We start from the raw sequence: 25,010 nt of genomic DNA on the forward strand, positions 1-25,010 counted from the left end.
ATGATAATGATGCATTAGTGATTTAAATAGTCATGGTGTTGAAGAGAACGTAAGTAACTGCCATGTAGCTGTAGATATAATAAACAAAGTATATTTATTGACTATTGGGAAAAAAAATCAGAAAACACATAAACGCTGACGCTTTAGAAAGTCACAGTCAAGTCCCACAGACACCAGCAGGGAGAGCAGCTCAGGCTGCCTTCACAATAAAGGCGTTTGGCTTTGAGAGTAGTTTTCGTTCGTTAGAGCCTGGTTTTCTCGCGACGTCAGACGTGACGTCACCAAGGAGCTGCTGATTAGGTACTAATAGTGGTGGCGACACTATCCACTTATTGACCCTCAGGTGACGCCCACTTACACTTAGCTTTAGCTAAGTCATGCAGGGTTGTGAAAGCCTGTCTGTTTACCAGCAGTTTCTGGTTAAAATTAACTGATGGTAACGTTGTGCTTTGATAAGTTACCGTGTTTTTTCGCAAACAAAATTTGCCTTGTTTTGTTTACTTTGGTTACAAGTGTTAGCAAGCACTATTTTTTAATTATTTATTGCATGTTACATTTCGAGGAGGTGGTGTTTTTCAAATCCTCAAGTAAAGGCACGCGCAGGGCTCCAGCGAGGCTTTAAAGCCGTGGAGGGAATATTCCATGCACCGTGGAGTGGTTGAAAGGCGAGCCGGAAGCTGTGCTTGCTACACACTCACGCGCTTGACACGCTGGACTCACCAGCCCGCGACGAGCTAGGCGAAGATCTCCGACCCAGTCGCAGTGCAGATGGTGGTCGCTTGAGGAGCGGAGACTGGAATCGCCCACATAAAAGGGAGCAGCAGAAGCCGTGGGTTTGTTTTATGTGTCTCCCCGCTCCAGCACTGAGCCGTGTCAGGGGAAAAGGGTGGCAACCAGCGGCGGACGGAAGAGGACGCACCACAGCCGGAGCGCACAGTGTTGTGTTTGTTGGACACATGCATGCCAGCGAAAACTAGTGCCCAGACCTGAGGAATGATCAGGAGACAGCACTGCTGCGAGCCTGCGCTTTTAATAAGGAAATATCCAGCGGGCTTCCTTAATTGCTCTGGGGACTTTTACTGATGGGCTCCGGGGGAATGCGAGGAGAGGAAACACAGCCACTGGGCTGTTGTAAGTGGGTATCCTCTCCAGACGCAGGAAATACGGCCTGGGAAAAGTTTTGAAGCTATTGGAAAGCAGAGGGGGCCTATCACGGACGCGTTGAATGCGTTTTACTACTTTTTGTGTCAAGCGCCATTGTTATTGCCTAAAATAAGTTGAGGAAAATCATTGAAACGTTGCACGGCGTTTGTGGCGTTATTGCTGTTAAGAGTTTTGATCATCACTATTTATAGACCAGCCCGTTCCAACCGAGGCTGTTCCTCATAGCTGCATGTTTTGCCAACTGCGCGCAACAAGTTGCAGACACTCCCGGCAGAGGCAAACCTGCGTTGTTTTGTTTTTATTTTTATTTTTTATTTTTTGCATCTCTTTTCGGGTTACGCGGCGTCCAAGTTCGCTTCCCCCTGCCCGACCTATTTGACAGGCATTAAAGGTGGAGATCCGGAGAGGGAGTCCAGGAAAGGACGGGGCTGGATACGTGGGAATAGGCCTGTCTGCCAGGCCTCTAGGATCTGAAACCTTGGACTGGATTGGGATCTAAAATAACTTCGTCTGGAACATTTGCTGGAATAAAGATGGGAGTAAAATGTATTGGAAGAAGACATGCAAATGCTTAGCACACTGAGGCATACGGGAAAAGGAATGTAATGTAAGGTAACGGTGGTTTATTACAGATCAACCACTTTTTTTATTTTATTTTGATTTGAATTAAATGTCTAAAGATTTTAGGATGGTCTAATTTTTGCGAAACATTCAAAACGTAGCTCACAATCATATCAAGTCAGAACTGACTAAATAGTTTGTTGCCAGTTTTTTGGAAATATAAATATTTTTGGTATATGCACAAATATATATACATATTATTAGAAATTCCTAACGTCCACATTATTGTTTTTGCCACAGCTTCTGACACGTTTGGATTTTAAAAGAGAAATCAAGTTTCATTTTTGTTATGGAGATAAAAGGGAAACCGTAACTTTTGGAGCCACTTGCTGTGCACAACACTGTTGACAGGCTCTGTAGCCGATCTGCTCATACAATGCAGCTCTGGACCCTCCCGCAGTTTTTCCACATAGACGACGTTGTGCCGGAGTGAAAAAAAATCTGTGTATTTTCCCCAATGACTTTGTAATGTCAGCGCCATCAGTATATTGCGCACAACCAGAGGAGGCAATTTCCAGTCATGTAACGTCAGGGCCGACTTGATGAAGGCATAAAAGACTGTTGCATCTATAACCAGTCCTTTCCGAGAAGGATGTCCAATACAGCAGACAGGAAGAGTGATGACAGTATTAACACAGCCGAAGAGAAAGCCGGGCTCCAACCCACAGCCTCTTTGGACAAGGATTCACGTAATGTGAGTACTGACGCAAACCCAGGGTTGGATAATGAACTGCTTAAGAAACTGGAACGGCACGTCTTGTGTGAGTGAGTGTGCAGACTCCTGTGTGCGTAGAAACGACGTCTGTGGCGAGCTCACCATTCATGCAGTGTGAATATTCCAGCATACACCTCTCGGTCTCTCTGTCGCTGCCTCTCCGAGCCACATGTGCGCACACGGCGCCCACGTGACGTGTCTCGTCGCCTGAGCGCCGTCAGACGATTATATTCATCATCATCATCATCATCTCTCCTGCGCTCCTCGCCCCCGCGTCAAGACACTCAACATGGTCACGCTGCAACATCACCGCCAGCTTCCAATGCATGGCACGGAAGTGAGCTGTGGCGCCAGAGGGGACGGTGCCGTGAGCGTGCGGATTACAAACAGCAAGCCACACGTGAATCGACCCGAGTCACTGAGGACCGGCAATAGTGGAGCAGGAGGCGGAGGATCCGGAGACTGTGGCGCTGTAAGTAAGACCAACCCGAACCTCCACAAATATAGTATCTCGTCCAGCTGCAGCTCAGCAGACTCCAGAATAGCAGTGACCTCCCCTCTGAGGGTGCACAGGAAGGCGCCGCCGCTGTTTGAGCGCTCTGCCACGCAGTGCTGGGACCCCAAGTTCGACTCCCGGATCCTGGAGGAGGCATGCCAGGACAGGTGCTTTCCCCAGACGCAGCGGCGCTTCCGCTTCGTCCTGTTCTACCTTGCAGTGGCAGCCGTGCTCTGGGGAGTGTACTTCGGGATGAGCCGCGATCGCTGCAACCTTATCAACTTCCTGGTCCCCACGGCCTCCTTTTTGATCTTTTTAGTGCTCCTCTTTTTGTTCACCTTCACCCAGGCTTATACAAGACTGTACAACCAGACCTCTCTGCTCCTGATAGCCATCACATTTGCCATTACTTTAGTCCCACAGATAGAGACTGCTGGCTACACTGGGCTCGAGTGGGATGGTGGTGGGAATGCGTCAGACAAAGTAGTATCAACCCCTTGCATTTCCCCAGTAGGCACATTTTCTCTGTGCATGGAGGTTCTGTTGTTACTATACAGTGTCCTCCATGTTCGTTTATATGCTTCAGTGATGCTGGGATTTTTGTACTCTATAATTTTTGAGGCATTAGGATGGCTACCGTTGTTTCAAAGAAGTTATGACACTACTGCTTCAGGGATAGGGCTGGTGGGGTCAAGCTCTAATGGAGAAGGAGACACCCTCCACTGGCTGGGCCCAGCCAAAGCCCTGCTACACTTGTGTGCCCATGTCATTGGCATCCACCTGTTCATCATGTCAGAGGCGCGTTCCCGCAGTACCTTCCTCAAATTGGGCCAAGCTATCATGCACGGTAAAGACTTGGAGGTAGAGAAGGCCTTGAAGGAACGTATGATTCACTCGGTCATGCCACGGCGAGTTGCGGACGAGCTGATGAAGCAGGGTGATGATGAGGGCAGCGGTGAAAGCTCTAGCAAGCGTTATTCCGCTGGTGCTTGCTCGGCCTCAGCTGTGTCAGCAGCAGGTGGAGCGGGCGGTGCAGCATCACAGGCCCAAAGTGCCACAAGCCCCAAGAATCACGTTCACAACAATCACAAACGCAAGAAGACTTCCATCCCGCGTGCACAATTAATATTCAGGCCATTCAACATGAAACGTATGGATCCCGTCAGCATCCTCTTTGCAGATATTGTGGGTTTCACTAAAATGTCTGCCAATAAATCTGCACCTGCTTTGGTGGGTCTTTTAAATGACTTGTTTGGACGTTTTGACAGACTGTGTGAACTGACCTATTGTGAGAAGATCAGCACTCTGGGTGATTGTTACTACTGTGTGGCAGGCTGCCCTGAGCCCAGACCGGACCACGCGTACTGCTGTGTAGAGATGGGCCTGGGAATGATCCAAGCAATTGAACAGTTTTGCCAAGAGACATGCGAGACCGTCAACATGCGTGTCGGTGTCCATACAGGCACCGTCCTGTGTGGAATCCTGGGAATTAAGCGTTTCAAGTTTGATGTGTGGTCAAATGATGTCAACCTGGCAAACTTGATGGAGCAGCTGGGCGTAGCAGGCAAGGTGCATCTGTCTGAAGCCACTGCCCAATTCCTGGATGATCGTTACCAGAGGGAGGATGGACAAGTGGCAGAAAGAGCTGGGCAGAGTGTGGTGGAGAAACTCAAGGGTAAGTAGCTTTCTATGTCAATGCAGAGAGATATTGTCTTTTTGCAAGCAAGTCACAAGCTTGTAATGGCTGCTAAACAGGTTGCCCTGATTGTTATACTCAGCGATTTTCATTATGCACAAAAACGTAATTGCAGGGTTAATGTTCCCTTACAGTGAAAGCTTAAGGTAGAAGGCATACCTTGTCTGAGCATGGTCAACAAGAAGGAGTGGGGTCACTGCATGCCTAGACAGAACCTAAATATGTTATCGAACCAGTTTGTCCTGTTCTGAATGTCTACCAACAGAAGCAGGAGTTCATGCTACATGATTTTGAAATTAGGCACTAAGAGTTGAGACATGTCATAGTCATGTCATTGTGAATCTAATTTATCATGCAGGACCACTCACTTCACTGTCATTCCCTGGGGAGCACACATTTCAAAAAAAGTAGTTTAAGATGTATAAACATGACTCTTTCAATACAATTAATGCAACATCTTGCTCCAGTACATACATATTTCCCTACATATAATGAACTTTCTTTATGGGAAATTACTTTTAACAAATGTCCGACATAATTCTTGCTACAGAGATGTTGACAACTGGCACAGCGATAGAGTTAATGCATCATGACAGCACAGTGGAAGACATGGTCTCTAACTGGTACAAACAGAGCTAAATCACGTGACTTATAGGGTCATTTGGCAGCACTGGTTGGAAACACACTATTTTCATTTTGGTCCTGTTCAAGCTGTGTAAGCTTCATAAACGTCTTTCCCTCCCATCCCTGCCTTTGTTTGTGGTCAATCATAATGTTTGAATTATAGATTGCAGTTAATAAGAGTACAGTAATAATAATTACACAGTGGACTTATTTTTCATTATACGGTATTTAAAAGTAATAAAACTGTCGGCACACGCTATTGCACATACACGGTTTCTCAATTCGCTGAGGAAAACAGCAGCAGTGGAACTAATCTGACCAAGAGGGAATTTGTTGTGTGCTAATCTTAGATCTGTTGCAAACACAGATTCATCTATTGTCAGGCCCCAAGTCAGAGCAGAACAGATACTTTGCTCTAAATAATGCCATCAGACTATTTCCAGACTGGTGAACAGTCACAGATATTGACACGCAGCTTTTGTTGAGGGAGTGAAAAGGGGAGCGCGGTGCCTTGTTTTACCAGTGAAAGAGATTCATAGTTCCCTGCTCAAAATAAGAGACGGCCTTGCATAAATCAGTGAATGGTGTAACTAGTGTGGTGGAAAGACTGGACGGTGATTAATAAACAAAGTAGTTTTTGTAGGTGTTCATTGTGCCAGTTTATGTATTGATTGATCAAAGATTTGTAGCACTGCATTTGTGAGAGGTTAAGGTATTATGGAAATCACTGTAAGTTTCCCTTCTACTGTATGCCAATGTTAGTATACCGGTGTATATATAATTAATTTTCCAGCCTATTCTCATCACCATCCTAACCTGAACCCCCTTCTCTAGCTCTAGTCTAATTTCCTTTCACATTACACTTCATCTTTCAGTGTTTATAGTTGGTTTCTTGCTCACTGGTTGCTCTCAGTACCCCTGCCCATGTCTCCCCTGTCCATTCTAATCCAAGCCTGCTTACTCTGATTCTGCTGGTGGGTTTTTTTTTGTGAAGCAGGACTTTATACCGGAAACTGCTGTGTTGATGTCTTTTAGCAGCCCCTTGTTGTGTGTTGTTGTTGCTTGGGGAAATTAGTTTGTGCCATTAGGTTCATATCTGGATTTCATCTCTTTTTTGCAACATACAATTGTGATTGTTTTACTATAAATGTGAAAGCATTTTGTAGTAAGCTTGCTGGTATTGTTGGTCAATTCCTCTTTGCATGACAATAGTGAAAATAGATGGTTTCCCCTTGTTTTCAATAAATACATTGAGATTAGTTAATTGATGAGTGTCTTGCTTCACAATGACAATCTAATCAAAACATATGATAACACAGACTTACTAGTTCAACTGTAAAATCCAATACGGGTGTGTCCCATCCTGGTCTACATAAAGTCTTTATGTCAGACCTGTTTAAACGCAGAGATTTATTAATGGGAGATTTATACAAAGTCCACTAGATACAAATTGCTGTCTGTTTACTGTAAAATACACTGTATAAACAAATCCGTTCTTCTGTGTCTCTACACCAATAACCTACAGGTTTAAACTGTAAAAACATGAACTGTAAGTGGGTCTTTTTATCACAAGACATAAGAAAACAGAAAAAAGTAACATGAGTTGATTCATTTCAGTTAAATTTTATCAAAGCATTTTGTTTTTGAAAATATAACGGAGGTAAATGAAACTGTAAGGTCTAGTGTTAACCTGATCAAACAAGTAACCAGACAATAGGGATTTCTATCAATAGCAACCAAGAAGCCAACGGCCAACAGTACTTCAGCAATTCTCCAAAGAGATTGTTTGAAAGACTAAGAGTTGACTATTCCAGACAGTGGGAAAAGAAAATTTAACTATCTGAGCAGAGGTGCAAACACCCTAAACACTGCTGAAAAGGAAGTTGTTATTAAAATTGGTTATTTATTACTCAAAATATGCAAAAACATTTACCATTGTAGTCTGTGTCCAGAGAAAACAGGGAAAAGTGGCAGTATTATGTGTTGTGCCTGAAAATGGTCATATTCTACAACACCCAGAATGCATTGCGCAAAGACGAACCTCCCGACCTGCTGTGATTGGACGTACCTGATCAACTGATCTGGGCATGTTACTCCTCCAGTTTACAAAAGTTCAAACATTGCTTTACCTTTTTTAACAAAACGGTGTATTTTAACAGTGTGCTTGAATAAAAACATAGTTTCTAAGTTGTTTAGCAGCTTTTTATTTGGACCAGTAGAATGCACAACTTCATCCAGCAGCCTCGTCCTCCTCCATGTGGTGTAACTCGTCTAACTCGCTGTATTCAAATTAATCCAGAGCAAGACCTCTGGGCATTGAATATTGGTACTGTACGTGCATGTGAGAAAAAACAATGGTGGAGAGAGTGGTAATGCTCCAGCAGGCTGGCTCCGCCCCCTCTCAGACTGTTGTTTGGGTAGATACAGAGAAAACCAGGAAGCAGTTGTAGTCTGTGAACCCACAGCCATCCACCAGGGCAGTTGAGAATGAGGTGTTTTACATCATTTTTAGCTGCAGTGGCAGATTGATACAGAGGAATAAATGTTAATTTCTTTGCATAGGAAATATGGAGGAATCTGAGTGTCGCTTCATTCTTAAATACTACTTAACGTGTTTTTGATCAACCCCCATTGAAAATTGGTATTCCTTTTAGGGATTATTTTTCTAATCGATTAATCTGTTGATTATTTTTTTGATTAATCGATTAATTGGATAAAACATTTAAAAAATATTATTATATATATGTTTTGCTTCCCTTTATTAGGGTTTTTTAAACCAAATTTTGATTTTGACTCGTAAAATTTCAAACAAAACACGAAATCCAGTGTTTAAATAATAAAACTTTCATACGCAAAATATGAATAAACAAAGCAAGCATAGAGTTTTTATTTCAATGTGAAGATCTGCAGCAGCTCCAGTTAATCTGACTGTGGGAAAAAAAACACGAAGACACAGGAAAACATCTAAACTCCACAGAGACTCCTTGGCTCCTCCTGGCTCTGAGTCATATGTCGTCATATTACAATGCTGCTGTTACATTTAGTGTCTGCAGTGTTTAAGTTGCGCTGTTCTGTGGTTACTGTTGTATCTGAAGGAGTGAAGTGAAGGAGCATCATGCATTTTTGTGTAACGATATTCAGACAGATTATGAGCAAAGTGAATGTCTCAACAGTGGAAAAATAGGTTCACCCACTTCCATTATCATTAATGCAATGTGTATGTGTGGTTTTGTTGTGAGACAACAAAGATCAGAAGCGCATGATTTAACATTGATAGCCAGATGCCCAGGTCATTAACTAGGAAATCATGGTCCTTTTCATTCATTTTCATCAGCATTAATAGAAATTTAGTTAGCCTCTATATATCCTTCCCACACATTTCACTACAAGCCTGCCATTCCTTTTTCTCAAGAATGTGTTGAGTCAAATGTTTGTATATGTGTGTTAGGTGTTGATAAGCGTGCCCAGCCCTGTCCTCAACTGATTGCAATGTTCAGTGTCCACCCCCCCCCACTAAAAAAAACACACTCTTAATCTTTAACTTGTCTTTTCAGGCGTTTTGCAGTTCATATGATATTTTAGTTCTATTTTTAAGTCTTACGTAATTTCTGTAACTTGCTGAAAATCAAAAACATACATTTATTTATTTAGTTTAGGTTTTCCAGTATTTCTAGTGTGTGTGACTCAGTATAGCTCGTGTATAAGTCTATATTTAAAAGACTTTAGAGTATTATCCTACAGCCTTTGTTGCTGCCTGCCACGAGACAGTTAACCCGAATGTGTGTTGTTATAGGTGGACTCACCCTCTAACCAGTCACTTTTTATATTTTATTACCCACAAGGTGACTTGCATTTTTCTTTAAGGAGCAACCCTAAAGAAAAAAATATATATGTTATCAATAACATTTTAGTAGATATTTGTGAATCTGGATTGCATAAACATTCAAAATAACTGAGTAGAACCATAGTTCTAATCTAATTCTGTATTAGTGTGGGATATTACTTAGAAATTTATTGTGTGTTTAACTTGTGATATTGGCTACTGCTGTATCTTTTTAATGACTTTTCACTTTACTGGTTTCCAAAGGACAAAGTGCCTGTACACACGGCTGTAACAATGTTACTAATTGATAGCTCATATAGATCGTAAAACTGTTACCATAACAGAGGTCACAAATTTAGTGTGGGGGTGGGACAGGCTTTGTGTTTTCACAATTACCCATATGCACTTCTACATATACTTCTTATATTAATTTGCTTATTGTGTCTTGTGGGTATGTGTGCAAGGTGAAAGCTGTGTAACATTCCACCTGTATGACAGCTGTATTGGTCATTGTGGCAAGACCTAGTTTACTTGACTGTCCTGTGTTTGCATTTCTACTGTGTGTTGTAGTGGTGCTGTGTTAAACGACTGTTGTGAATAATAGATATGAAGCCTCAAGCTTGTTAAAATATCCATGAGATTTCTTTGCACTGGTTAATATGGCTGAAGTGCTTATGGGAGAGACAAGGAGAGCTTATAGCTTGTGCAGGTCAAAATAAGGAGTAAATTAATAATTCAAAAGATAGTTGGATGTGCACAATATAATATGTCCCCAATGTAGACAAGGTAGAATATGGGTTTTAGTTTATATAACCAAAAGAAGAATTATCTTGAAGAAGTGTAGTGGGGGAAAACAAAAGAGAAAAACCGCAGTATATTTTTTGGTCATGATATGTTCCCCAAGATTTCTCACAGTCTAGCTTAGAGCACTGGGTGAGGTGTGTGTGGTTGATGAAGGGGCATCATGAATCTCTGGCATTCAGCACAGTGAATCATCCTGTTCAACAAACATGTGACTCATAACACCATGCAGCTGAGCTGCATTTGTGTCCACCTAAAAGTGTTATGAAAGGAGAAAAAATATCTGTTTGAACATCTGTATTACAATACGATATACTGTCAGCATAGGACCATGCAGTTGTCAAGAGCGTCCTTTTTGCAGCAGGACCTAGGTTGGCCATTTCTCGCTCAAGGACTGTTCTAGGCTGCTGAGCCACAGCCTTCCTGCAAGAAACTCAGACCCTCAGTGAAGTGAGACCCAAAATGACTTTTAACAGCTGTTTGTTTATCAGAGTGACACAGTGACAGACAGAGTGAGTCACTGTTCCTGACAACTCATGTCTCATGAGACATTTAGATGTGCAAGAGTCACTGGTAAAGAGAAGATGAATTATAAAATGTGGATTTAGGTGTCAAGTTATGCTGGTCTAACAGCAAAAAAGGAAGGTTTGCAATTTTGATTTAAGTCATTCTAATTTCAAAGCTGTTCCCAACACATGCCATGGTATCCCACAAAAAGAAAAATCCAAATGAAGCTCAATAAAAGTATGATGAAGCAATCAACAGCATTGTTTATTTTATTCCAGATGCATAAATCATTTAAAACCACTTTGAACCAGTTCCTAATACCCTACCCATGGCATGATGTGGAGACTATAGTTTGTTTGACCTAAATCAAAAAGACCATGGCTATGTACAGTATATGTTCAATGATCCTCCAGCTTACACATAGCTACTTTATTAAATCCCTGGAGTGTGATTATAAAGACAAAATGAAGGAGGTCAAGAGAAAAAGAAAATGGAAGAGGCAGCAGGAACTCCCTGGACTAGAATGATGACACAAAAGAGGGAAGGGAGGAGAGATGGATGGATAGGAGGGAGGAATGGGAGAGTATTTGAAGGAGTATAGTGTGAGAGCCGCATCCCTCGATTCCATCAGTGTGTCCAAATATGGAGGCATCTGGTATTGCACGAGGCCTGTTCTCAAGACCCGCCACAGACCACGGAGAAAACCAGAGGGTATGAAAGGGAGAGGGGTTGAAGGAAAAAAAACAAAGAGCGTGTGAAAGGAAGATTGCTGAAAAATGTTTGAATGGAGAGATGAAAAGATACTGTAGGTAGCGAGAGGTGGTGAGAACTAGAAGGCAAAACAGAAAATGTTGAATATGAGGACAAGTTGGAAAAAAAGAAACATGAGTTTTACTAAGTGAGTTATGAAATTGAAGAATGTACTTTGGTTTTGAGGTTAGGCTGCTGTGATTCCTTATTGGTTTTGTGTTGAATTCTGTCTTTTATATTTACACACGTACTTACTGTTCTGACCAATGGAGTGAAAGAGACCTTTGGGTCGGTAGGGATGATCATCTGATTTGAAGCTGACTTAAGGTCAAAGGCTATTTATCAGGAAGTGCAGACTCCAGATTGGACTGGCCCTGTGAGGACTTTATGAAATGTCAGTGCCAGTATGAAAAGTTTGCCCAGATGTCAAAGGACAGCTTCTAAAGACATGGCTTCTAAAAACAGGCCCTTTGTGTATGTGTGTGGTTTTGCCTGACTGATTTTCATACAGTATATGTGAGTGGCCATAAGAAAGATTTTCTGATGCATTCTCCTCTGGAGTGCACGTGGAATGTGACGGCTCAGCTGCATCCTTTTCTTCATTCATTCATGTTTATACATGCTTCACCGTTGCTCTTCACAGCGTCAGTGTGAGTGGGTGCAAGTTGAGAAAGCCACAGCTTTCTAATATGTAATTGGATTACATTGCAGTGCACAACCTGGGATGAGTCAAATGCAGGAAATGCCCGAGGTGTGTGTGTGTGTATTTGCATGTGAGGGTGTATCCATCCATCCAATATGTTTTTGATAGGCAGAAAGAAGAATGGTAAAGAAAGACTCATCAGAGTGTTTCAGTGTGAAAATGAGCTGCAGCTCTGACCTTCACAAGACACCACAATCAATCTATTTAGCATTAGGATGAAGGCTTGGATATAATAGGAGGCATGCCTGTGCACTCTGAAACCTCTTTACTGGTATCCTCAACTCATTTTGTTACAGTTGGTCAACATGCATCAGGCAAGCTTGGCTTGAATCCCAGGTCATATCAGTGATTCAACAAGTTCAAGTTAAGCTGGAGTGGGAAATGATTTACTTTAAGATAGCAGTTTATTAGCAGGGTAAATCTGAGAAAAAAATAATGGGTAGAAGTGCAAAAAAGTGTACTTTAACTTAATGTGATTTGTAGTCAATTTATATGTTAATTTCAATTTTACAATGTTATCAGTACTTTTAAGTAGTTTGGTATTTGTGAATTTCCTATTAGGATGAATAAAGTATCCATATATCAATTTGTTTAACGATGACAGGTACTATGTAACAACTATTGTACATTGACTTATGCTCTTACGTCTGTCAATGTTAGGTCTGATGTGTTTCACAACACATGTTTTTAAATAATGCAAACTTATAAAAAGCCCAAAATGAACCAACCAAATGGCCAACGTGCACAACCGTATGAATGTACTGTTCAAATCAGCAATTGTCCTGGTTTAACTTGTGTGATTTTGTTCTGGATCAGTGAGTCAGTGTGTTTGTGCGTGAGTGTTGTTGCATTTTTTGATTTTGTCCACTACTAATAATAGTAGTATGTGTCCTCAGAAAAACCCTATGTAGTTCCAGCCAGGTTGTCTGTAGAAATGAATGAAAACCATTAAGCTTCCCTGAGAGTGCCAGTGTTAGTTTGTTTCCCCACAGTGCTGACCTTACAGAGCCAGGAGAGCTTAATACACTGATCAACACTAACACGCATGCAGCATCGCTTGAATATAAACAAGAACTTTGGCTGGAAAAACTAAATAGCTGTATTACGCCACAATACTGGGAAAATGCACAGTTTAGGCTAAGTTCATTTTATCTAGATGTAGTTAACACTCGAGCATAGGCACATTAACCTACTACGCACTAAACACACTAAAACCAAGTTTTATTTTTGTTATGTCAAACCCTCACAATTGAAGATCTGTTTTAGATTTTTAGGTCAGTTGTAGATGAAGTTATGAAGCTGAAATGAAAGTAGACAAGGAATGTGGGTTATGTGTAGCATGCTAAACTCGGTGATCTTCAAAGTGCTCTCGACCTCTCTTCCTCCTACTTTCTGCTATCTTTTCACCGTTGGTGCTTTGCAGTTACAGTTTATCCTCTTTGTCGCTGTGTCTCTGACTTGTTAGTATTTTTGCCTTAAAAGTAACACTTGTATGCTTGAGTAATACTTGTATGCTTGAGTATTTAATGAGTACTGTGTAAAGGATATGGTTACTTGTAATTTAACTTTTACTTTTTACACCATGCAACTACCACATTCCCAGAAATGTGCTTTTTACTAGTTTCCCAACCCAAGTCGCCTAAAGATTGTAGCAACTGCTTTAAGCTTGTATTGTTATCCTTTTTCTGCAGACATAGCAGAAGCTTGTTATTACTATCAGTTTAAAAGGAACTTTAAATATGTTACATTTATCATGTGCAAAGTGAAATATTTCAAGCCATTTTTGTTAAAAATGTTGACGATGCTAAGAGATCGTGCTAATTAAAAATCCAGAATATTTACTAAATAAATTAAAGTGGAGGTACGTAACAAAAATATTTTGTAAAGTATGTTCATTTGGCATTGACGTTAGTTCTTCTACGTAGTTATTGCAAAGAATAATTTCTGTTTAGGTGTTTATCTGTATTGTGAGATCAGGTATGTTTTTATATTCCATGCTTTGGCACTACTGAAAGGTCCAAATACTGTACAATATTTTCATAAATTCTCCTCCCAACGTGCATGTGTGTGTAAATGGCCTTTGCCACTTAAGTTAGGGCTGTTTTTGTCCTGAAGTTACAGGATTTTTGCCAAATCCACAGTGTCCCAGAGGCAGGAACAAGACACACAGTGCCTTCAGACAGAAGCGGGTTCATTGTTAGTCACACATTCATAACATGTTGTTTATGCAGAGAGTTAAGCAGGAGAGAACACTTAAATCAAACGGAAGCCTGGCCATTAGTTCCACTAAGGCCAACTTTAGATCTGACATTTTATTTATTCAGCTGAGAGCAAATTATTTTAGTGGAACCAACCATACATCAGCTAATAGGGATTGACTTAGCATTTCCAATTGTGTGATTTCTGCCATGATCTATTACACAGGGCAGGAACCCACTTGCAGAAACCACCATAATGCCAGCAAATTGTCAATACACACACAGGTTTTATTGGACAAAATATAGCAGGCAGGCACACTAATCAATCTCTCAATAAAAATAGGGAAACGGATAACACATGAAATTGCGGACAGCAGTAATAGTCTTAACGGTAATAGTCCCTGGTGTAATGAGAGGTAAGTAAAACGAAAAATCACTGAAGCCTCCAGAAAACACTAACCTGACTGTCGAGGATACAGAGCGGCACAGAGAGACTGGCGTATGGCACAAGACAGACTAGCATCTGACAGGTTACGAACACAGAGTTAAATCCATCTATATATTTTCTACCGCTTGGTCCCATGCGGGGTAGCAGGGGTACTGGAGCCTATCTATTAGGAGAGATGCAGGGTACACCCTGGAGAGGTCGCCAGTACATCGCAGGACCACACATACAGACAGACAACCAGTCACACACACTCACACCTACGGGCAATCTAGAGAGAGACCAATGAACTTAATGCATGTTTTTGGGCTGTGGGCGGAAGGTGAAGAACCCATAGAGAACCCATGCTAACACGAAGAGAACATACAAACTCCACACAAAAAGGCACCGGGTCTGCCCCGGGAATCAAACCCAACACCTTCTTGCTGTGAGGCGACAGTGCTACCCACCACCATGCCGCCCACAGAGTTAAATAAACATGCTAATATGATGCCAGCCGCCTAGGACTTGGGGAGGCGAGTTGTGACAGAGCACATCCACATGATTTCCTGATTGAGCTTTTCGCTTTGTCTGTTTGTCTGTGGGTGGAAGTCTGAAGACAGACAAGACAGATGCACCCAGTTCTGGATAAAGTTCAGTTCATGTGGTTGCTGTGAACTGGGGCCCTTGGTTGGATAATACATCCACAGGTATTCCTTGCAAATGAACCACACGATCACTAGAGGCACTTCATGAACCTTCCTTGAAAAATGATCAACGATCTTGAACAGTTTTTCCTCCTGACAGGGACAGCCCTGTGATAAAATCCAGGGAAACATGGGACCACAGTCTTGTTGGGATGGACAGAGGGCACAGAAGTCCAACAGGAGGCCAATGAGGAGTTTTGTTAGCCTCGCAGATCTTGCAAGCTGCCACATAGCGTCTAATATCGGTCTTTGTGGACGGCCACCAAAAAACAAGCATCTCCATGCACAAAGCACGGCGTAACATGCGAGACAGAAGTTGCGTCCCCAGCACATGTGTCTGGATGTAGGGCACCCCACGGGAATGGGACATGTATGCCTACATGTCCTAACCTTCCCTTCAGTGTCTTATTTGATGACTCCCATCAGGATACAGCTCTTCTAAGACCAGTTTATATCCTCCTCTTCGGTCTCAAACGGGCAAGACTGGGCGTCAGATTTCACATTCTCCAACCCGGGTCTGTAGGAGAGTGAGAAGTTAAAGCGAGCAAAGTAAAACATCCAGCGAGACTGTCTAGCATTTAAATGCTGGGCCGTTCTGATGTACAGTACACACACAAGAAACTGCTGTTTCAATTGCCCATGTTGTACTTCCACTCAACTTCTGTGAGGCAACAGGAGAAGAAAGCACACAGGTGCACCTTGTCTTTTGGATTTTTGGGATAGGACAGCCCCGACACCTGAGCCAGAGGCATCAACTTTGACTATGAATGGCCGTCTGGGGTCTGTTAGATATAAATGATCGCTGAGGTGAACAGGGTCTTCAGCTTGGCAAAGGCAATACCAGCCTCGGGTGTCCATCCAAACCATAATTTACAGGAAGTCAGCGCATGTAGTTGGGCTGCAACCTTACTGAAACGTCTGATAAAACGTTTGCAACACCTAGGAATTGTTGCAGCAGCTTTATGCTTTTTATGGTGGGGTCCAGTCCACAACAGCTGCAATCTTGGCTGGGCTCCAGGATAAACCCAAGAAAAGCAATCTTCCTGGGGTGTTGGTGAGGCAGAATCCAATACAATTCAATTAAATTCAATTTTATTGATATAGCACCAAATCACAGCATAGGTATCTCAAGGCACTTTACAAGGTAAAGTTTAAGACCTTACACAACTAGACCCAACAAATACCACATACAGCAAGCCTTTAATTACAATTTGACAGCAACAGTGGAGAAGAAAAACTCCCTCGCTAACGAGAAAGAAACCTCCAGCAGAACCAGGCTGGATGTGTGCGGCCATCTGCCTCTGGGTGAGGGGATAGAGAGAGAGAAAAGCACAGCAACAACAAGCAACAACAGAGCACAGGCAGGATGGTTGGAGCTGCAGCTGTCCATCACAACATTAGCTCTGAGTTAATGATACCTGTAGGTGAGGACAGAGTGGGGGAGAGAGACAAAGAGCGGGGGAGAAGCACAACTACTGGAGAGAAAGAGACATTGTTAGCTAAACATGGAACAATGATGGGAGGTTATTGGATAAAAGAGATAAAAGGAAACAGGAGCTCAGTGTATAAATGAAGTCCCCCAGCAGTCTATGTTTATTGCAGCTTAACTAAGAGATGGTTCCTGTAACTAACAATCATGACCTGAACCATCTCTAACTATAAGGCTTATCAAAAAGGAAGGTTTTAAGCCTAATCTTAAAGGTGGAGAGTGTGTCAGCTTCTCGAACCTGAAGAGGGAGCTGGTTCCAGAGGAGAGGAGCTTGGTAGCTAAAAGCTCTGTCCCCCGTTCTACATTTAAAGACTCTAGGAACCACAAGTAGCCCAGCGCTGTGAGAACGAATTGTTCTGCTGGTAGCATAAGGAAATATGAGGTCTTAAAGATAAGAAGGAGCTTTATCATTAAGTGCTCTATTGCATTAAGGGCATCAGCCATCGCGTACGGTGTGGTCTAATGGAGCAGCGGCATCACAGTGAGGGACAGGAAGAGACTCGACAGGGTCATCAAAAAGTCCAGCTCTGTCCTGGGCTGCGCTCTGGACATGGTGCAGGAGGTGGTGAGAGAAGAATCCTGGCTAAACTTACATCCATCATGGACCCGCTGGAGGACTCATTGTCTGCTCTGGAGAGCAAGTTTGGTAGTTGCTCTACAGTAGCTGTGTGAAGGAGAGATATCGTAGATCTTTCCTACCTGCTGCTATAAGACTGTATAATAATCAGCACTGTTAACCATCACCACAACTGATAACCATTAGTGGTTATGTAGAAATTTACTCAGTGCATTATTTGTGCAAAACTGTACAATATTTATATTATATTGTATATACAATAACCATACCACTACTCCACTCTGCCCACCTTTACAGTGTTACTTAAACAAATTTTTATTTGATTTGTTGCTGTATGTTTCGTTTGTTGCTGTACTTTCTTTATTGTCCCTGTTGCTGTTGTGAGATAGAATTTTCCCACTGTTGGACTATTGAAGGCTTGTAAGTGAGTGGAAGAATTTTAAATTCTGTCATACATTTTACAGGCAGCCAGTGCAGAGAAGATAATGTAGGAGAAATGTGATCTCTCTTTCTAAGTCTGAAAGACCTTTAGAACTCTGGCTGCAGCATTTTGGATTAGCTGTAGGCTTTTTTTGGAGCTGTTAGGACATCCTATGAGTAAGGAGTTACAGTAGTCCAGCCTAGAGATAACAAATGCCAATTAGCAAAACAGGAATTGCTCCAGCACCCTAGTGGAAGCCCAACTACTGTGCGGATCATGAGTCACTAGCCATAGCCCCAAATAGAAGGGAGAGTCTATACTGTACATGAAAAAACGTTGAAGGCTATGTCTTCTAGATGATTTTCCGGAGACTTTGAGTCGAACAGGTCTGGTGAGTTGCCAAGCTCTCCTCGCTCACAGATGAGCACCGTCTACATGCTACATGATGACCAGGCTAAGCACAATACAGGCACAAGCTGCCCACAAAATTGTGTAGTTTTTCCACTCCTCTGGGGTGGGGTCCTGATGTCGTTGTTTGACAGTGGATGCTAGGGTGTTTTTTCTTGTGTGGATGGTAGTGGTGAACTGACAATACTATCATTAATGCAATCAGCTAGGTCCCAGGTTCAAGCCCTGCTTCTGGAACCAGGCGTGTCCTTGATTAGGGATTTGAGCTGCGGTCAAAATGACGGCACTCGTCGACTGCATGGTGTGTATGTTTACTAGTAGTGTTACTCGTTTGGTTTACAAACAAACATTCAGACATTGTTTTAAGTTTTAACATGAGGTAATATTTTAACAGTGTGTTTGAATAAAGACATATTTTCTAATTCATTTAGCAGCTTTTTATTTTACACCAAAGCAGACAGTTATTAGAAAGGCACAGACCCTACTTTTAGCCAAACCCTCTTCTTGTCTTCATCTGCTGTTAGTGGCTGTAAAAACAAGATGGTTGTCCCTTCCAGGCTCTCTGACAATACGTGGCCAGCCAGTATCGGCAACAAAATTAGGTAAAAGTATTGAATTAGTATTAGAGTTGCTGCACGCTAATAGTGACATGACACAGTTCCTCTCTGCTGTTGGCTGCCTGCTCCCTGGCTCATTGCAGTCACCTTTTAGCATTAGCAGCTTCATCCTCCTCGGCGTAAATTATTTGCACTGTACTCTGACTCATACAAGTAACTATGAATATTAGACTGAGGAACTCTCTGTCTTCTGAATACTCTACAGCAGGACATTCAGTCATTGAATGCTGTGCTGTTGTTGTATGTGAGGAAAAACAATGGCAGAGAGAGCAGTAGTGCCTCAGCAGGCTGACTCTGCCTCTCTCTCTCAGCCTGACTTTTGCTGGGGCAGGTACAGGGGATACCAGTAAGCACTAGTTGTCGTCTGTGAGCCCATGAAAAGTTTCCAGGGCAGCTGAGAATGACGTGTTTTACATCATCTTAAGCTGCCCTGAAGAGGAATAAATGATAATTTCTCTGCATGGAAATTGAATTGTGTCAGGAATTAATTCTGAAAGTCTATTTTTTTCTAATTTTATGTAATTCACCACATAAAAGCAAGTACAACTGAGTAAAGACTGCAAAAATAATTTCTATATAGCTACATATATGCTACTGTAATTATAAAACATTGACTTGTATATAGTGGTCCTTGTTTTGACGTGATCATTCCAAAACATAGCATTTGTTGTCCTTGATCTGGTAATATTTTAAAGAAAGGATAAAGTCCTTATGCTGGAATATAACTTACTTTACTTATGCATCCTGCAGCTCTGCCACCATTGTTGATTAATAGGATTAAAATGTGATTGATGGGATTCAAATGGGATTAATGGGATTCAGTGTCATCAACACTGAAATTAGATGCCATACTCTTATGGGACAGAAATTATTCACAGAATTCTCTATAAATCTCTTGTTTACGCTTTTAATAACTTGATTAATGTGATGTTCACATAATTTTGTATTAGACATGTTTTCACAATAAATAAACAAATAGCACAAATGTATAATGATCAAATTTGTTTGGTTACTTGGTTACCTTCATGTAGTGTTAGATAAAAGTAATGCATTTACACACGGTCTGTGTATGCATAACAATGTCACATAAAACCAGCATGAGTCAAGGAGCTCGTAAAGACACTTTGTGTCTTTTTATTGCTTATGGCTTATGCCCCAGTCATCACCATGCTAACAAGGTCAACATATTTAACTGTTTGAACAAAGAGGCCAGCTAGCCAGGTTAATGTGTGTTTGGACAGCCTGATAGCAGCTGGCTATGGGCCACCATTCTAACCCACTGTTTGTGCATTTCCTTGTTAGCCAGAATGAACATGACTGAAGTCTCTGAAACAAACATAGTTGGCGAAGTATTGCAATACCACATGCTTGCTGTTTCGAGTAGTTGTTTGCGAGAAGTCTGTCTGCATCTGCACACTATCTTATAAATAAAGAAATAAATCACAGAAAGACATTGTACAAAATGTTGAAGGTTTGGTTTGATCAGAATAAACAGCAGCTGATTCTAGTACAAAATATAAAATAAGTAACCTAGTCGCCCAGTGGATGTTTGACATACTTACTTTGTGGTGTCAAGCCTCTTCTGTTCTTGAAGACATTGCATTTTTCATGTCACCCTCAGGAAGACAAGAACTTTTTTATGCATGCTAAAGATCAGCTTCTAATGTCAAACCAACAAATTCTTAAAATATAAATCAGCTGTGGTCATAACGCCTTAAGGGATTTCTTTTTGGTTTTTGTTTACCCTTAGGGTTAAGGACTTACCTGATCTCAGGGAGGAAGCTAAATTATGATGAACAGTGGGGCTGTGCTCAGATGGGACTGCCAAGTGGGGATTTTGTTGGGGACGGCCTGTTGTCCTGTCCTCAGCCCCACTCACCAGACCTCACCCCTGACGGAACACAGGTTGCTGAGCCTCTGTTGCCCCAGCAACCACCAGACAGGACTGTGGTAAGAGTAAAGGTAAAGAATAATACTCATTAGAATTAGTTTTTGCTATGAAGGCCATCTTTATTTTTTTTACATATTAAAATGTTTCCTTTTTTATATGTCACCTGTGCCCTGCTTTTCTTTTGCCAGTCGTCTTGTGTGTCTCAAAGTGCAGTCTTGTCTTCGGGAGCAGAACTGGGTGATGACGTGGCTGTGCTGAATGGCTGCCAAGAAGATCACAAGAGCAGCAGTGCCAAGGTATAACACAAACCCAGTTTGCATAGTGACAGCACCAGTGCTCTTGTCACTGAAGCCCTTGCCAATCATGCCCCGTACCCACCCGCTTTGCACCCTTTATCTTTGCATTACTACTCCTTCTCTTCCACGTTTTGATTATTGTTCCTCCCGTCTTTTTTTTTTGCTTTCTCCTCATGTAGTTCATTCCTGGTCAGTGCCCCAGGGCGGCAAACGGTCTTCTCAGTCCCCCACTGGATGACCTAGTGCGTGCAAGCCAGAGCTCCCTGTGTGACATGCTCCAGGATAAAGAGAAGAAAACCAGCACTAGCACGGGGACTGGCACTAGTCTGGGCATGGCCAGTGGTAGAGTAGCAGCGGGGAAAGGAATGGACCACTCTGCCCTGATCCAGCTGCGTGCCAAGAACTTCAGACAACAGAGTGATGCCCACTTTGTGGATGTTATCAGAGAGAACAGGTGAGCAAAGGCTTTAAAGGAGGAATGTTTGAACTTATAATGCCACTTAAGGGTGACTGTTATTGTACACTCCTGTACAAAAGACATCACATTTTGAGTTGATAACATACCTTGGTGCAGTATCAGTTTTTCCAAAGGAAAATTATATTTTGATTAACCTCAGTTTTCATTCACTGTGGTTCACAGTCTGATGAAGGACTACATTTTTAAGCCACCTATCAACAAGATCAGCCTCAATTTCCTAGAGGGACCTTTGGAAAAGGCTTATCGCAGCAGCTACAAGGAGGAGGTACATACATTAACACACAAGGAACACTAATCAGCCTCATATTTCTAGCCTGGTAGCTCAGTGGGTAGAGCATTGACCTGGAAGGTCCTCGGTTTGATTCCCTGGCAGGTGTGTCCTTGAGCACACTAGTTCCCTGGCCACTGCCATGTGGCTGCCCACTGGGTAAATCTTTTAAATCCTTGACAACCAACTCGACATCTCTGCTGATTTTTCTTGCTCTTGGGTCTAACCTGTTAGGTATGTATAGAAAGTCAGCTTTTTCCCGAATGGACACTCTGTTTGACATATAGGATGGATTTTATGTCTTTTATGGATGTTGTGCCTCTAATCAGACAAGGAAATATGTGGAAAACTATGTGTATGTAGTTTGTCTTAGCGTGATATTCCTTCTCCACTTCAGGTAAAAAACCGGGCTCAGGTGCAGACCTTTGCAAGCTCCACATTCAGCTCTTTCCTGGATGTTTTCCTTGGCTGTTTCGTCTACCTGGCCCTGACTCTGGCCTGCTTCCTTCCATCCATGGTAAGCCCATTCACTGCGGTCCTTCCCACTCCGGCTGCCCTGGCCGTGGCTCTCTTGGCTGGTCTATTGGAGCTGGCCTCTCTGGTGCTGTCCATACGGTAAGATTAAAGCACATGATAAACAGATGAACTCACATATTTTTATCAAAGCATTTTTCTAATTATATGCCTTAAAACTGTGCTTTAAAAATACTAACTTAAACATTTTATAACAAAATTGTTATTACCTTCTTTTCTACAGGTCTATGAAATCTCTTGTCATGTATTCTGCTGTTGTGCCATCAGGGCATGACAATATGACTGTATTTTAAAATCTGCCTCTGTTGTGTTTGGTTAGAATAAAATCCTGCTCTCAAAAGTACAGACTTGAAAACCTCTGATAAAACATAGTGTAACACATCGCTTCATGTGTTTCTTGGCTCCACACCACACTGTATTAACTTGCCTGCTCAAATCCAACTGGTTCCTCTACGCATTTTGTGAAACTGACACAATGATACACTCGTAGCAGCTATGATTCCAAACCAAAAAGAAAAAGCATTCTACCTTGAGTTTTTAGTAGTACTGTACTTCAGAAGTGGTTTGTTTACTTAAGTGTTTCCATGCAAAAGTGCATCTTTGAGAATACTTTTAAATAATACATTTTCACTCATTACTGTAACACTCATTACATTACTGTGAAATCTTCAAATCTTTATTGTCAGCTGAATATTAGATAAAATGTGTTTTAATTTTGTGTCTCAATTAAGGGTTGATGAAAGCCCGTAGAACAGGAGAAAATGGAATATATTTCTCTATAGCCTGTGTTGTATATAATTTATATATTTTTCATTGTTTTTAAAGTGCTGTTAATATAAGTTAGGAAATTAACTAATGCAATACTGCAACCTTACTTTCTGTTTTGCTCTCTCCTGCTGCAGTATGGCCTTCTGTCTGGAGGAGGTGATGAACTGTACTCGCTCTTTGCTCCTTGTAGTCTCTGACTGGGTTCCCCGTCATGTGATTGGGGCTGTGTTAATTTCGCTTCCTGCAGTCTCCGTCTTGTCCCACCTTAGTTGCAGTATTCACCTGCCGCTCCAGGTAAGGATATGCACTGGGTGTTTGGCCTGTCGTGTGTGTGTGTGTGTGTGTGTGTGTGTGTGTGTGTGTGTGTGTGTGTGTGTGTGTGTGTGTGTGTGTGTGTGTGTGTGTGTGTGTGTGTGTGTGTGTGTGTGTGTGTGTTTCATGAGCATTAATTGTAAAAGTAAAACCATCTGGAGTTTTCAGAATGCTTTTCTTGTGGACCTTGGCACTAAAATATTGTAATATCTTCTTCCCTGAGTCCTGAATGTGAAAAGATTGATAGGAGGCATAGTTGGTGCAATGTTTTGGTGCTGCTCTGTATGAAGGCTACATCACACTGTATAAGTTTGAGTGATCTGAGCCAAATGCTGCTGTATTTGGTGATGGCTGGGAAGAGCAGATCAGGATTTTTGGGGCAGTCTAATGTTAATACTTGTTTAGATTTGCTGTGTTTTTATCTCAACAAAATATTGTTAATATATTAAGCCTTCATCCAAACTGTTAGTGTAGTTTTAATTTTTTATAGAATAAATCGCACTAAATGCTCAGAATTAATTGAAACATTTACGTGCATTTGGTAAGAGGTTAAATTCAAATTTGGGGGTCGGACTGCCAAATTACCAACTTTGAAGAACACAGTGTGAAAGTCTTGGTTTGACAACTAATTTACTTTATCACTCTCGCGAATACACCTACGTGTGCACAAATTAGGCACATAAGAAACTGTGATTTATTGTTTCTTGCAGGTGACTATGTTACTGTGCTGTGCCACCATCCTGGCAATCATCCAGTATTGTAACTTCTGTCAGCTGAGTTTTTGGATGCGCTCAGTCCTCGCCACTGCTACAGGGGTCGCTCTGCTTCTGTTGCTGTACAGTCCTTTACACAGGTACCCAGAAGCACTTCTTATCTGCATGTGCACACAAAACCCAAATGCAAATATACTGAACACACATGTAAGTTTACAAAAGTGCAAGTGTTTGTTTACACACTCACAGTTACCCTGTTCACAGTATGTACTCATCTCACTTTAAGGTTTAGGCCTTGTAATCCTGCCTGAACCACTGAAAAGTGACATCTGATCATTGTGCAATTATATAAAACACCCTAGTATTCAAGGAATCAGTGTGAGCCAATGTAATAATTTACAAGCAACAAAAGATTTGCAGATTTGCAGCTGTGTTTTGATTACACACACATAAGTTCCTCTGTGCCTAAATAGGTATATGTTTTGTAATAATAATATATATTATTTTTTACACATTTTAAATGTTTACGATGATTGTCTGGCCATCACTGTCTCTTTCAGCTCAGCAAATGACAGCCTTCTAGTTCATGGGTGAGTGTCTCTCTAGAAACAGACCGATTTGATGAGTGACATTTCAAGGGTCAACGAGGCGATGTTTTCTTCTATACCTTTCATCTGCATCTCTGTGTGTTTTTTTCTCATCCTTGTGTTTTTCTGCCCTCTTTTCTCTTCTTTTCTCCCCTCCTTCATCTCTCGCTTTTTTCCTGTAGTAATGGCTACTAAATGTCACCAGTGGTGGAAATGACTCATTTCAAGCCTGCACATGCCTGTGCCGGCTTGAAGCACAAGTTAAATATATACATATATATATATATATATATACACTATTGAGGATATATAAATGATCTTGCACTACTATTACTACTAGCACTACTACTCAGGGGCGCCACTAGCAGTGTGATGCTGGTGTTACCAAGGTTGTGAGTTCAAATCTATATACAGGATGTATG

The 25,010-nt window shown here is 41.8% G+C and overlaps 1 protein-coding gene across 3 annotated transcripts; it reads left to right on the forward strand.

Moving 5' to 3' along the window:
* The first annotated feature begins 440 nt into the window (after window positions 1-440).
* On the forward strand, window positions 441-25,007 carry adcy9 (adenylate cyclase 9). Of its 3 annotated transcripts, XM_055509101.1 has the most exons (10): window positions 451-4,671; window positions 20,492-20,703; window positions 20,821-20,928; window positions 21,108-21,382; window positions 21,569-21,671; window positions 22,072-22,289; window positions 23,111-23,270; window positions 23,999-24,141; window positions 24,562-24,591; window positions 24,771-25,007. In XM_055509101.1, exons 1-10 carry the CDS (start codon window positions 2,790-2,792, stop codon window positions 24,781-24,783), a joined length of 3,144 nt encoding a protein of 1,047 aa, XP_055365076.1. In that variant the 5' UTR covers window positions 451-2,789; the 3' UTR covers window positions 24,784-25,007. The 3 variants fall into 3 exon arrangements, 2 of the variants coding, with proteins under 2 accessions (XP_055365078.1, XP_055365076.1); XR_008694798.1 differs by lacking the exons at window positions 24,562-24,591; window positions 24,771-25,007 and having other exon boundaries at window positions 442-4,671; window positions 22,072-22,191; window positions 23,167-23,270; window positions 23,999-24,137; XM_055509103.1 differs by lacking the exons at window positions 23,999-24,141; window positions 24,562-24,591; window positions 24,771-25,007 and having other exon boundaries at window positions 441-4,671; window positions 23,167-23,270.
* The last annotated feature ends 3 nt before the right edge of the window (window positions 25,008-25,010 follow it).

Source organism: Betta splendens, chromosome 1 (assembly GCF_900634795.4).
Source record: "Betta splendens chromosome 1, fBetSpl5.4, whole genome shotgun sequence".
Classification (NCBI taxonomy): domain Eukaryota; kingdom Metazoa; phylum Chordata; class Actinopteri; order Anabantiformes; family Osphronemidae; genus Betta; species Betta splendens.